This window comes from Panthera uncia, chromosome D2, assembly GCF_023721935.1.
Source record: "Panthera uncia isolate 11264 chromosome D2, Puncia_PCG_1.0, whole genome shotgun sequence".
Lineage (NCBI taxonomy): Eukaryota > Metazoa > Chordata > Mammalia > Carnivora > Felidae > Panthera > Panthera uncia.
The window spans coordinates 69,649,816-69,662,425 of record NC_064818.1 but is presented as its reverse complement, the minus strand read 5'-3'; the positions used below and the strand labels follow the sequence as shown (position 1 = coordinate 69,662,425).

The window sequence follows — 12,610 nt, the reverse complement described above, 5'->3', positions numbered from 1 at the left end:
TTGATTTCTAAAAACAAGAATTACTTTGAGTAGAGATTCTCTATATCATTTAAGTCCAGAAAGGAAACGAAAAAGTCATAAAGTAAGGGATTTTCAGGGGAAAAAGTAGTCTTGCTCTAGAATTTTGGGCTTCTTCTTGATATACTTTTAGCTCATACTTTTAACTCATATTTAATCTAAGCCATCATCAAAAAAACATTTTACCATTAAGGCGATACATATTTAAAGGGCCAAATTATATTTCTTTTCTTTTTTCAGTTCTCAATTTAAAACATTAAATAAATGCTGCTAACTTTGAACTATATCAAATGCAGATTAAGCCAAATTTCTATCAATAACTATATTGCAAATACCACTTTTGGCATTTTAAATAAAGCTAATAATAGAAATATTGTATACAAACATATATAATGCCCTTTAAAAGTATGTCTAGTGTAGTATATCAACTAGATTTCTTTAGTTATAAGCCAAAGAAACTAGTGTTGGCTAGCTTAAGGAAAATGGGAATTACTGGAGAAATTCAGAAAATTTCAAAATGAAGCTAAAAAATCAAGTTTAGAATAGGCAGGTATCTGGATTTATCATCCCATGAAGACTACTCTCACTAAATGAAAGTCAATTTCTCAAAAAGAAACTGGATTGCTAATAGAAAAGGGAAAATATGCTGAGAAGGGAGATTTTAAGAGAGGTGTATGTAACTTACTGTAATCATTCCAGAAATAATTTTATGACTTAGTATGTGTACTGAATCTGAAGTTTCTCCAACAGAAGGCAAAACAAGATAACAGTGCAAGAGTCCAATCTTCCAACATCACTGAAAAATCCGATTTTGTTTCAGTACACCAAGTATTCTAAACATTTTCTAGACCCATAAAACCAATCTCCAAAGGCCAGGCATGAATTTTAGGGCATTTTAAATGTCTACAAGCTATTCTGACAATATTTTAATTTTGTAGGACAATTAATCGTGTGAGTGGTAATCATTACATTACTGTGGTTCCAAGAATATCTGGTTCTCACAATTTAGGTCAATGATGCTATTATAATATAGAAAGGAACCGTCCTGTTAACAAAGAACAGTGAGGGGCGGGGCGGGGGAGAGGGGAAAATGGGAGATGTGTATTGAGGAGGGCACTTACTGGGATGAGCACAGGGTGTTGTATGTAAACGATGAATCACGGGAATCTACCCCCAAAACCAAGAGCACACTGTATACACTGTATATTAGCCAACTTGACAATAAGTTATATTTAAAAATGAATAAATAAATAAAAATTAAAATTAAAAAAACAAAGAACAGTAGTTTCCAACTTATTTATTATTTTGAGTTGTGGAAGGCCTAAAACAAAGTTTTACAGACTTTGGTTCTGAGCAGTTGAAAATGACTAATACAGAATTAGCTAGCATTGAAAACAGGACTTGTTTATTCTACTTGTCTAAGTCACAGACAATAACATAAGTGGATGTAAGTTTTTCAACATCAGGTAAACTTCTATAAGGCAGAAACCTATATGTTTAGCACAGAATATCCCATGAACTGTGTCGTGACTCATAGCTCAGTCTGTTCTATTCTCTTTCATACTCATCTTCCTGGTGATCTCATCTGATTTCATGGCTTTAAGTATCATCAGTAGTTTCCAATTTACTATTTTAAGCCCCAAATTTATAGCTACAGTACAGACCTCCTCCCCAAACCCCAACTGCCTCTTCAACATCTTCCCATAGATGCCTAAAAGACACCTCAAACTCCACATACGAAATCAAACTAATTTTCCTCCTAAAATCTTCTTCATATCAGTTGATGACAACTCCACCTTACTCTACGGTCAAAAAGATCTTAAAGTCACTCTGACTCTTTTCATTCTTTTACCCCCTCCCATATCCAATTCATCAGCAAATCTTATTAACCCTGCTTTAAAATTACATTCAGTATTCATGCCACTCTTATCCCCTCCACTGCCTGCCCCCAGTACCATCACCTGAGGGCAGGTGTATCACCTGGGGCATCTATATTATAATTATAATAGTAACCTATTAACTGGTACTCTGCTTCCAGTCTATTCTCAATTAGAAGTCAAGTTATATCAATCTTCTGCTCAAAATTCTTCAGTGGCTGGCTCCCCATTTCACTTAAGGTAAAAGTCAAAATCCTTACAATGCCTCTCAACGCTAAGACATAGCTGATCTGGCTCCATTCTTCACATATCTCCATCACTCCAACAACCCCTGAGCCCCATATCCCCAAGTCACCTCCCTTTGTTCTGTAATTTCTCTAAGCTCATATCTGACTGATCTCTCCCTCAGTAATTCAATTCCAGGCACACCGGCCTTTTTGCTGGTCCTCAGACCCAATGAGCATGTTAAGTTAGAAACTTAGTGCCTTTGTACTGACTACTCCCTCTGACTGGAATGTTCTTCTAAATATCTATGTAGCTAATTCCCTCATTTCAATCAAGTCTTTGCTCAAATGTGACCTTCTCAGTAAAGCCTAACCTGACCACTCTACTTTAAATTGTAATTCCCATTCCAAAACCAGAGACCCCACTAAAAAGAACTACAGACCAATTTCCCTGATGAACCTGGATGCAAAAATCCTCAACAAGATATTAGCCAACCGGATCCAACAATACATTAAAAAAATTATTCACCACGACCAAGTGGGATTTATACCTGGGAGGCAGGGCTGGTTCAATATCCGCAAAACAACTAATGTGATTGAACACATCAATAAAAGAAAGGACAAGAACGATAGGATCGGATCGTCTCAACAGATGCAGAGAAAGCATCTGACAAAATACAGCACCCTTTCTTGATAAAAACCCTCAAGAAAGTAGGGATAGAAGGAGCATACCTTGAGATCATAAAAGCCATGTATGAACAACCCAACGCTAATATCATCCTCAATGGGGAAAAACTGAAAGCTTTCCCCCTAAGGTCAGGAACAAGACAAGGATATCCACTCTCGCCACTGTTATTCTACACAGTATTGGAAGTCTTAGCCTCTGCAATCAGACAACACAAAAAAATAAAAGGCATCCAAATCGGCCAGGAGGAGGTCAAACTTTCACTCTTTGCAGATGACACGATACTCTATATGGAAAACCCAAAAGATTCACCAAGAAACTGCTAGAACTGATTCGTGAATTCAGCAAAGTTGCAGGATATAAAATCAACGCACAGAAATCAGTTGCATTCCTATACACCAACAATGATGCGTCAAAAAGAGAAATCAAGGAATCAATCCCATTTACAGTTGCACCAAAAACCACAAAATACCTAGGAATGAATCTAACCAAAGAGGTGAAAAATCTACATGCTGAAAACTATAGAAAGCTTATGAAAGAAATTGAAGAAGACACAAAAAAATGGAAAAAGATTCCATGCTCTTGGATAGGAAGAACAAATATTGTTAAAATGTCGATACTACCCAAAGCAATCTACATATTCAATGAGACCCCTATCAAAATAACACCAACATTCTTCACAGAGCTAGAACAAATAATCCTAAAATTTGTATGGAACCAGAAAAGACCCCGAACAGCCAGAGCAATCTTGAAAAAGAAAACCAAAGCTGGAGGCATCACAATCCCGGACTTCAAGCTATACTACAAAGCTGTAATCATCAAGACAATATGGTACTGGCACAAGAACAGACACTTAGATCAATGGAACAGAATAGAGAACCTAGAAATGGACCCACAAACATATGCCCAATTAATCTTTGACAAAGCAGGAAAGAATATCCAATGGAATAAAGACAGTCTCTTCAGCAAGTGGTACTGGGAAAACTGGACAGCAACATGCAGAAGAATGAACCTGGACCACTTTCTTACACCACAAACAAAAATAAACTCAAAATGGATGAAAGACCTAAATGTAAGACAAGAGCCATCAAAATCCTCGAGGAGAAAGCAAGCAGGCAAAAACCTCTTTGATCTTGCCTGCAGCAACTTCTTACTCAACTGGGACCTCATCAAAATAAAAAGCTTCTGCACAGCAAAGGAAACAATCAGCAAAACTAAAAGGCAACTGACAGACTGGGAGAAGATATTTGCAAACAACATATCAGATAAAGGGTTAGTATCCAAAATCTATAAAGAACTTATCAAACTCAACACTGAAAAAAACAAATAATCCAGTGAAGAAATGGGCAAAAGACATGAATAGACACTTCTCCGAAGAAGACATCCAGATGGCCAACCGACACATGAAAAAATGCTCAACATCACTCATCATCAGGGGAATACAAATCAAAACCACAATGAGATACCACCTTACACCTGTCAGAATGGCTAACATTAACAACTCAGGCAACAACAGATGTTGGCGAGGATGCGGAGAAAGAGGATCTCTTTTGCATTGTTGGTGGGAATGCAAGCTAGTGCAGCCACTCTGGATCACTCTGTGATCTGTCTCTCCTAGCTTGAAATGTCAGCTCCACAAGGATCCTTGTCTTCTTTGTTCCACGACGTATCCTTAAGACATAGAATAGTGCCTAGCACTTAGAAGCTCAAAAAAATTTTGTTACATAAATGAATTACTTAATAAATCTTGTTATATATATATTCTCAGTGCTACCTTTGCTTTTATTGACTTGCAAAAAATAGAATCTGTTGATTTTGCAAGTGGGAAGAATGAACTAAAAGAATTTAATCTAGTACACTATCACTAAAGTTAAATAAAGTAGAGATATCTTGTTTATTATTATTAAATTTAAAGGCAAATGTAAGCTATGCTGTGAATTTCTTCAAGGTGCACCTATACTTTCATATTACTCATATACTATCCTAAAGTAACTGAGCATATCCTAGTATGTTACATGACTAACCCAGAAAAAAAAAACTCCACAATAAAATGTTCATGAGTTTAAAATATTTTATATTTTTCTAAAACAAAATTATCAAATTTTTACAAGTTGAACAAAGCCATGTAGTTTAAGTGTATGTTCTGGTAGTCAATACCGCCACCCACTGGCAAATGCTAAAATCTAAAGCCAAAGGATTGCAGTAAATAGAATCCAAGAACCACATGCTCAAATTCAGTTGTTGTTAATATTTAAAATTACTTTTTATAAATCAAGTAAATTACATAACTTATTGTATTACTAGTCTTCTAAAACATTCATACTTGAATGTCCACATATCATTAAACTAGCAAACTAATACATTTCTAATTCATTCATTCAGCCAACAACAAAAACCTTGAATGCCTACTACATGTCAAGCTCTATAATATGTACTGGGGGACACGCAAAGGTGATCTAAACATAATCATTTTTCACTTCATGGAGCTTACACTCCAATAGGAAAGAAAATCAAAACATCACACAAACATAAATGAGATAAATGCTATAAATTAAAAAGGTAGAGTTCTATGAAAACATATAACAGGAGTATCTGACCTGGTCTTAGAAGGTTAATGGGGTGAGGTGTCCTAGCATGAAGTTCTAAAATAAGAAAGGCCTTGAAATACTAAGGGACAAAGAAGCATGAAAGAAACTGAAAGAAGTCCAAATAGAGTATGACTTTAAATAAAGAATCAGAGGCATTATAAAAAACTATCAAATTACATGATTTATATATTTAGATATTATCTTTTAATCAAAAATTTAAAGGCTTAAAACAACAAACTCCAATCCTTACATTAGAACTATGTCTGAACTGAACTGAAAAAGAATATTGAAAACATAAAGAATATCCTAAAAAACATTTAAAAGGCTGGAACAATAGGATTAAGGAGGACATTGTGGAATAGGAAAGGAACATCACAGGAACAATTTTTTTTAATTTTTTTTTTACGTTTATTTTTGAGGGGCGCCTGGGTGGCTCAGTCAATTAAGCAGCCGACTTCGGCTCAGGTCATGATATCGCAGTCCGTGAGTTCGAGCCCCGCATCGGGCTCTGTGCTGACAGCTCAGAGCCTGGAGCCTGTTTCAGATTCTGCGTCTCCCTCTCTCTGACCCTCCCCCGTTCATGCTCTGTCTCTCTCTGTCTCAAAAATAAATAAACGTTAAAAAAAAATATTTATTTTTGAGAGGCAACAGAGACAGAGCATGAGCTGGGGAGAAGCAGAGAGAGAGGGAGGCACAGAATCTGAAGCAGGCTCCAGGTTCTGAGATGTCAGCACAGAACCTGACACAGGGCTCGAACCCACAAACCACAAGATCATGACCTGAGCTGAAGTCAGACGCTTAACCAACTGAGCCATCCAAGCACCCCAGTTGGTTTTTTTTAATGCTTATTTTTCAGAGAGAGTGCGCAGGGGTGCAGGGGAGAGGGAGGGACACAGAGTGCAGGGTGGGGACAGAGGATCTGAAGCGGGCTCCTACTGACAGCAGAGAGCCCAATGTGGGGCTCAAACTCACAAACCATGAGATCATGACCTGAGCCGAAGCTGAACACTCAACCGACTGAGCCACCCAGGCACCCTGGGAACAACTTTTAAATGGTTAAGTAATGGTCTTATATACAAAGATGGTGACCTATTTTTCATCTCTAAAAAACAGGGGGGAAAATGTCTTGCGTAGTGTATTAGGAAAAAAAGATGGTAAAGCCTGCGGGTTTATCTTTTTAACCTGTCTACTCCCACCATCTATTCCACGTTGCAAAGCTTCTCTGAACAGACATAAGAGAACAACTCAGCACACTCCTTGTCACTTATGGCAACAATCTACACTTAAAAACATTTTACTTGGACTTTTTATTTGTTTGAGAGACTCCAATCATTTCAACCCCCCCTTCCTGTTTGGGGAAATCTTTCATTGTGTGAATTTTGTTCAGACACAGGATCCCTTCACACTACACAAATCAGAAAAGTTAAATTCTCTATTTATGTATCTCCAGGTAGCCAAGGTATGAGTAAGACCCAGCATTAGCCAAACAGATGTTAATAAACAGGACTTGAAATCTTCACAAGTGATACAAAGATGTGAGAACAATTTAGAATTCTTTCTATCCATGCCTGAAGCATGCAGTGTCCACAGTAAGTATATGCCAGTGGTGGGATCCCAGGGTCCCGTGGAGCGACAGGAATATCTTAAACTTTCCTGCGGCTTCAACTTTCAGGTAGCTGTGAACCTACCCACCTAGCCTTCTGCTGTACCTACCTCTTTCCAACCAAGGTTTTTCTAGCCTTTCATCTTTTTTCAGACCTATTCAGTATCCATCTGTATTAGTTAGGGCACAGAATAGGAAAACCAAAAATAAGTTGCTTAAATAAGCTGAAAGTTATGGGCACCTGGGTGACTCGTTCAGTTAAGCATCCACCTTCGGTTCAGGTCATGATCTCACGGTTTGTGGGTTCAGGCCCTGCATCGGGCTCTGTGCTGACAGCTCAGAGCCTGGAGTCTGCTTCAGATTCTGTATCTCCCTTTCTCTGTGACCCTCCCCTGCTCACGCTCTGTCTGTCTGTCTGTCTCTCTGTCTCTCAAAAATAAACAATAAAAGAAATTAAAACAATAAAATAAGCTGAAAGTTAATTTCTCCCTCACGAAATACTCCAGAGGCAAATGGGCGAGTAATACCGGTTACTAAACTCATTGCCACCTACCACCGTTTGAAAAGACCTCAATAATCTAAAAGTTCCACACAGCACTTCCACTTCTGTCCTACTGACCTGAACTTAGTACAACAGCCATACTAGCTGCAAGGAAGGCTGAGAAATGTGGTACGTAGATGGAAGACCATGGGCTGAGCTAAAAACTTGGTGAATTCCATTACTAAAAAGAATGGAAGAATGAATTCTGGGAAACATGGTCTCTGCCATAACTTTCCAGTAACTGCCTTTTCTGCTGGAGTAAGCCAGAACTGTTTCTGCTTATAATCAAAGACTTCCAGTGATCCAGATTTTGTTTAATTTATGGAAAAGAGAGAAACCTGGAGCCACTCTAATGAGGGAGTTGATGGACTGGGGGGAGTGGGGGGGCTCAGGAACACCACACCTTGGAGACTGCCTTGAAAATTAACGTTCTACTGCATTCTCTACATATGAACATACACTCAATTTGTTGTATCGTGATTTTGATGTCTTTTAAAAATTCCTCATCTGTCCCAATGTTTAGAAACCATCTTAAAAGAAAACTGCTTTTTAAAGTTGCCTTTTCCTCTACTGTGACTTAGTAAGACTTAAACATACATTTTATTAAGTGAAAATCGTCACAAAAGCAGGTGAGCCCTCGAGGCCCCTACCCCTTAAGTAATCTATCTAATATGTACATATCACCTTTGACAACCATATATTATGACAAAATTATGCAATACACCACAAACTTGTGTGCTCTTCAACATGCTACCTAGCATTTTCTATATTCTTCATTATTTGAGCTTTTGGTTTTTAGAAGTGCCTTCTACAGGAAAGGGGGCGGGCGGGGGGGGGGGGGGCGGACAGTTGACACTGACAGCGCCATCTACTGTTAAAACAGACTCTGTGTAGGGGCACCTGGGTGGCTCATTTGGTTAGGCGACCAACTTCAGCTCAGGTCATGATCTCACAGTTCATGAGTTCGAGCCCTGTGTCGGGCTCTGCGCTGACAGCTCAGAGCCTGGAGCCTGCTTCAGATTCTGTGTCTCCCCCCTCTCTCTACCCCTCCCCTGCTCACACTCTGTGTCACTCTGTCTCTCAGTAATAAATAAATACATTAAAAAATTAAAAAAAAAAAAACAGACTCTATTTGGAAAAATTCCTCAAAAAGTAAAAAGATTATAGTAGATGATTAAGAAAGAAAGAAGAGAAAGTTAAGGGAAGGAAAAGTATGGTGACAGCTCAGCAGAAAAGTCTTAGGAGGTGCACATAAAAAACTAAGTTAGAAAATAAGGAGCCATGAAGACCAAGTGGGATAAGCACTAAAGAAATGTTAGGAAGGGAATCAAAGACTTGACATACGCTGGGCTTTCCCTCTGCATTTTTCCTCTTTATAAAATGTTTCTAAACCAACATTTTTTTTTTTTGTATACTAGCACAGAACCGAATAGTAAAATTAACCAACATAAAAGGATAAAATGGGGGTAGCGATAATCTGTTATTTTTAACCCAAAGAATTCCAACTACAAATTACAAAAAAAACTGCCAGAGTTTGAATCTCACGGATTGCCTCCTCAGCTCTCATTTTTAAATTTCACATTCTTTGATCATTACCCAGATGTCCTAGAAACAAATCTCTCTCTCTCTCTCATTTTCCCCTCAACGATTCCTCCCCTTTCTATATATCTGAAATAGAAACAATACTTTTCCCCAAACAGTTTCTGGTATTAATCGCAGATACTTTCAGCTATGCTTCCTTAAATACAGAATCAAGGATCAGGTCTGAAACTCAAAGGAACCAATCTGCACATCATCTGTCTTGAAAAAAGGCCAATATCGGGGCGGTTGGGTGGCTCAGTTGGTTGGGCGTCCGACTTCGGCTCAGGTCATGATCTCATAGTTTGTGAGTTCGAGCCCTGCGTCGGGCTCTGTGCTGACAGGCTGTAGCCTGAGGCCTGCTTTGGATTCTGTGTCTCCTACTCTCTTTGCTCCCCCACTCATGTTCTGTCTCTGTCTCAAAAATAAACATTTAAAAAATTTAGAAAAAAAAGAAAAAAAGCACAGTATCACTTTCACTAAGCACTCTACCCTCAAAAGATTCACATCAGTTCAGAGATTGATTCATTAACTATTAAGGATAGTGGTATAAAAATGTATCTGATTTCTGCACAACATTTTATAATTATAAAAAAGGCACATATAAAAACACATGTGTGTATGTGTATATACACACATACACTATTCATATTATAACTTTGCTTTAAAAGTGAAAATGCCCAGTGTGTGCTACCCCATTTCATTTGCTCACAGACATATGTTAAGAGGCAGGGATGTTTTTTGACTTGAGGCACTACTGACAAGAATAATAATATGTGAAATGCCAACAAAAGCCAGAAAAGTAAAAGATAACATTTGAACCAGATATTACACACTCCCAGAAAACAAAGTATTTTAAAGGACTGATAAAAAAAAAGTAAAGAATAAAAAAAGGACAGAGATGTTCACAGAGAATAGTGCACAAATGCATTCCTCTTTTGCTTTCAAAACTGCTGAAATGAGATGGAGACTGACAGCAGTTGAAGGTCACTGTGACAAATCCTATGTGTCTAAGCTATTCTTATTCTAGATTTCTCAGGCCTTAATTTAAATATATTCCTGACGTACCATTCTCTCCACAGAAATGGACATTATTTTACTTTCAAGATTAAAATTTTTAAAAAATGGTGTACCAAGACAATTTTTAGGACAAGAAAGATCACAGATTATTAAAAGAGCCATTTAATAAAGTACATGCTCCATGATTACAGGACAGAGAGAAATCTGTATCTGTCACAATAATCAAATTCAATTCAATAAGAAATCACTGATATTTTGTGCCAGAGTAATTTTTTTAATGAGATAACATAGGTTTAAGATGGGCATGATTTAATAAGAATTGCTCTAAATGAGGACTCAGAATACTCAGTAACATTTTTTAAAAAATTCATCTAAATACTGATGAATACAACTACATAAGGAGCACGTTCTCTTCGGCTTTTCACTTAGATCTGACAGGAATTGCTGCTACACATGCTGTAACAACACATGATCCCGTGACTGGATTACTTATTTGAGTCAAAGTTCTCTCAATCAACAGGATTAATATGCTGGAACAAAGTAAATACAATTAGTACAAAGTAAGCTCTGGACAGGTCAATGTATGGATAACTGGACGTGTCTCTTCTTTTAATTTCACAATGACAAAATTTATGATTTTATACCCCAATATTTAAGTAAGCTAAAACACTTCAATGGAGTCTAAAATTAGTATTTAATCATAGCTATTTATAAAAACTATTTAGAAATTCTTCCCCAGGAATCTTACTTTTACAATAAGCAGTTGAAACCCTTCATCTTCTTTTAAACACTCTTTAAAAATATCGCTCTTTTAGAAAAACAGCCACAAGAGGTCAGTCTTTCCTAAGAAATAAGTTAAGCTGCACTACCAGGCAAGATGCACATGTTTGCAGTACACTGTGTTTACCCATCAGAAGTCAAATTTGAATGCCCACACATTATATACAGTCAGGTCACCAAATCTTTCCGGATTCAACAAAAAATTACGGAAGATGGTATTGATCACACACCCACAATTTGAAAAGCTCGCCATGTATAACTTCATCTGATTCTCAAAACAGGGTGTAGACAGAATCTTTACCAATGCTACTTGTGAAGAAACAAACTCACTAAGAAGTTGATCGCTCATTTGAGAATTCTAAAAATAAATACGTGAGATCTGGGTGTGCCAACTACAGCAAAACAAACAAATGTAAAATTTCTTTTCACCTTATTAGATAGATACGTGAGTCGATGTTTCAAAAGCCATCACGCCACACATGCTTACCTTGCCAGCTATCATTGCAGACACACAGCTTTTCTCCTGTTAGGTCACAGTAACCATGATCCGGACTGCCGCAGTTGGCTTTACAGTAAGGAATGTCACAGGCTTCACCCTTCCAGTATTTGTCGCATTCACAGTACACTTGACTCGGAACAGAGACACTAGTGGTACACTTCCCGTGACCAGAGCAATTGTTAGGACAAGAATTGATTCTGTAAAATATAATTCATATATATTCAAATTCAAGGTAATTTAAAAATAATTTTGGTTGATATTTTGTAAACTTTTTCTATTTAACGCAATTATGCTCTATTACTCTCTTTAATGCTCTATTGAACACAATTTCACCATGTGACTTCAGTTCTTTACTCTGTACCCTTTTGTCCTTAATGCAATTCAGTTCATATTTCTTTGCAATTGGGGCGCCTGAGTGGCTCAGTCGGTTAAGCATCCGACCAGCTCAGGTCATGATCTCACAGTTCATGAGTTCAAGCCCTCCATCAGCCTCTGTGCTGACAGCTCTCGGAGCCTGAAGCCTGCTTCGGATTCTGTGCCTCCCCCGTCTCTGCCCCTCCCTGCTAGCATGCACTCACTCTCACTCTCTCTCTCTCTCAAAAAATAAATAATAAACATTTTTTTAAAATTTAAATATTTATTTGCAATTTACGTTAATTAACTCAATGAGTTTACTTTGCTACTAAGACTCCAAACTTCCAAGGACTACATACTCAACATTTGCAGAATCTATGCAGTTCCAATCGCAATGTTTCATAAAGTACTGAAATGTTTTGAATATACAATTTTACAGAAAAAAATAAATTCAGGAATACCTGAAACTACATGAAAAGCCAAGATATAACCTGGTTATATAATAATATTTAAATAGCATGCTATCACCTATACACTGTCATAAAAAAAAGGATGTTAATAAAATTTTATTTTCAAGCTGTTTAACCGATTATATCCTACTCTAAATTTATTCTTCCTTGCATACATACTTGAGACAAATGAATCCTGCAACAACTTGCTGATTTTAAATTTTAACATTCTGAAGACATTTAGAGCATCTTATTCATGGTGGAAAATTCTCTGGCTATATTCTACATTCCTGAAGAAAAGGGGTTAAAAAGTCTACGAAGTTCCCCTATGGCCATTCCTGTGAAAGCATCTGGAAGCATCTCTGGCTCCTTCACTTCACCCCTGGGACTTCCA

General features: G+C 37.4%; 1 protein-coding gene across 7 annotated transcripts in view; it reads right to left on the bottom strand.

The window, feature by feature from the left end:
- Positions 1-12,610, bottom strand: part of ATRNL1 (attractin like 1) — a 765,177-nt gene that overhangs the window by 713,727 nt on the left and 38,840 nt on the right. For all 7 annotated transcript variants that reach the window (XM_049645843.1, XM_049645837.1, XM_049645839.1 and 4 more), the window contains one exon: positions 11,402-11,610. In XM_049645843.1, coding sequence (XP_049501800.1) covers positions 11,402-11,610 — 209 coding nt within the window. The remainder of the gene's footprint in view (positions 1-11,401; positions 11,611-12,610) is intronic.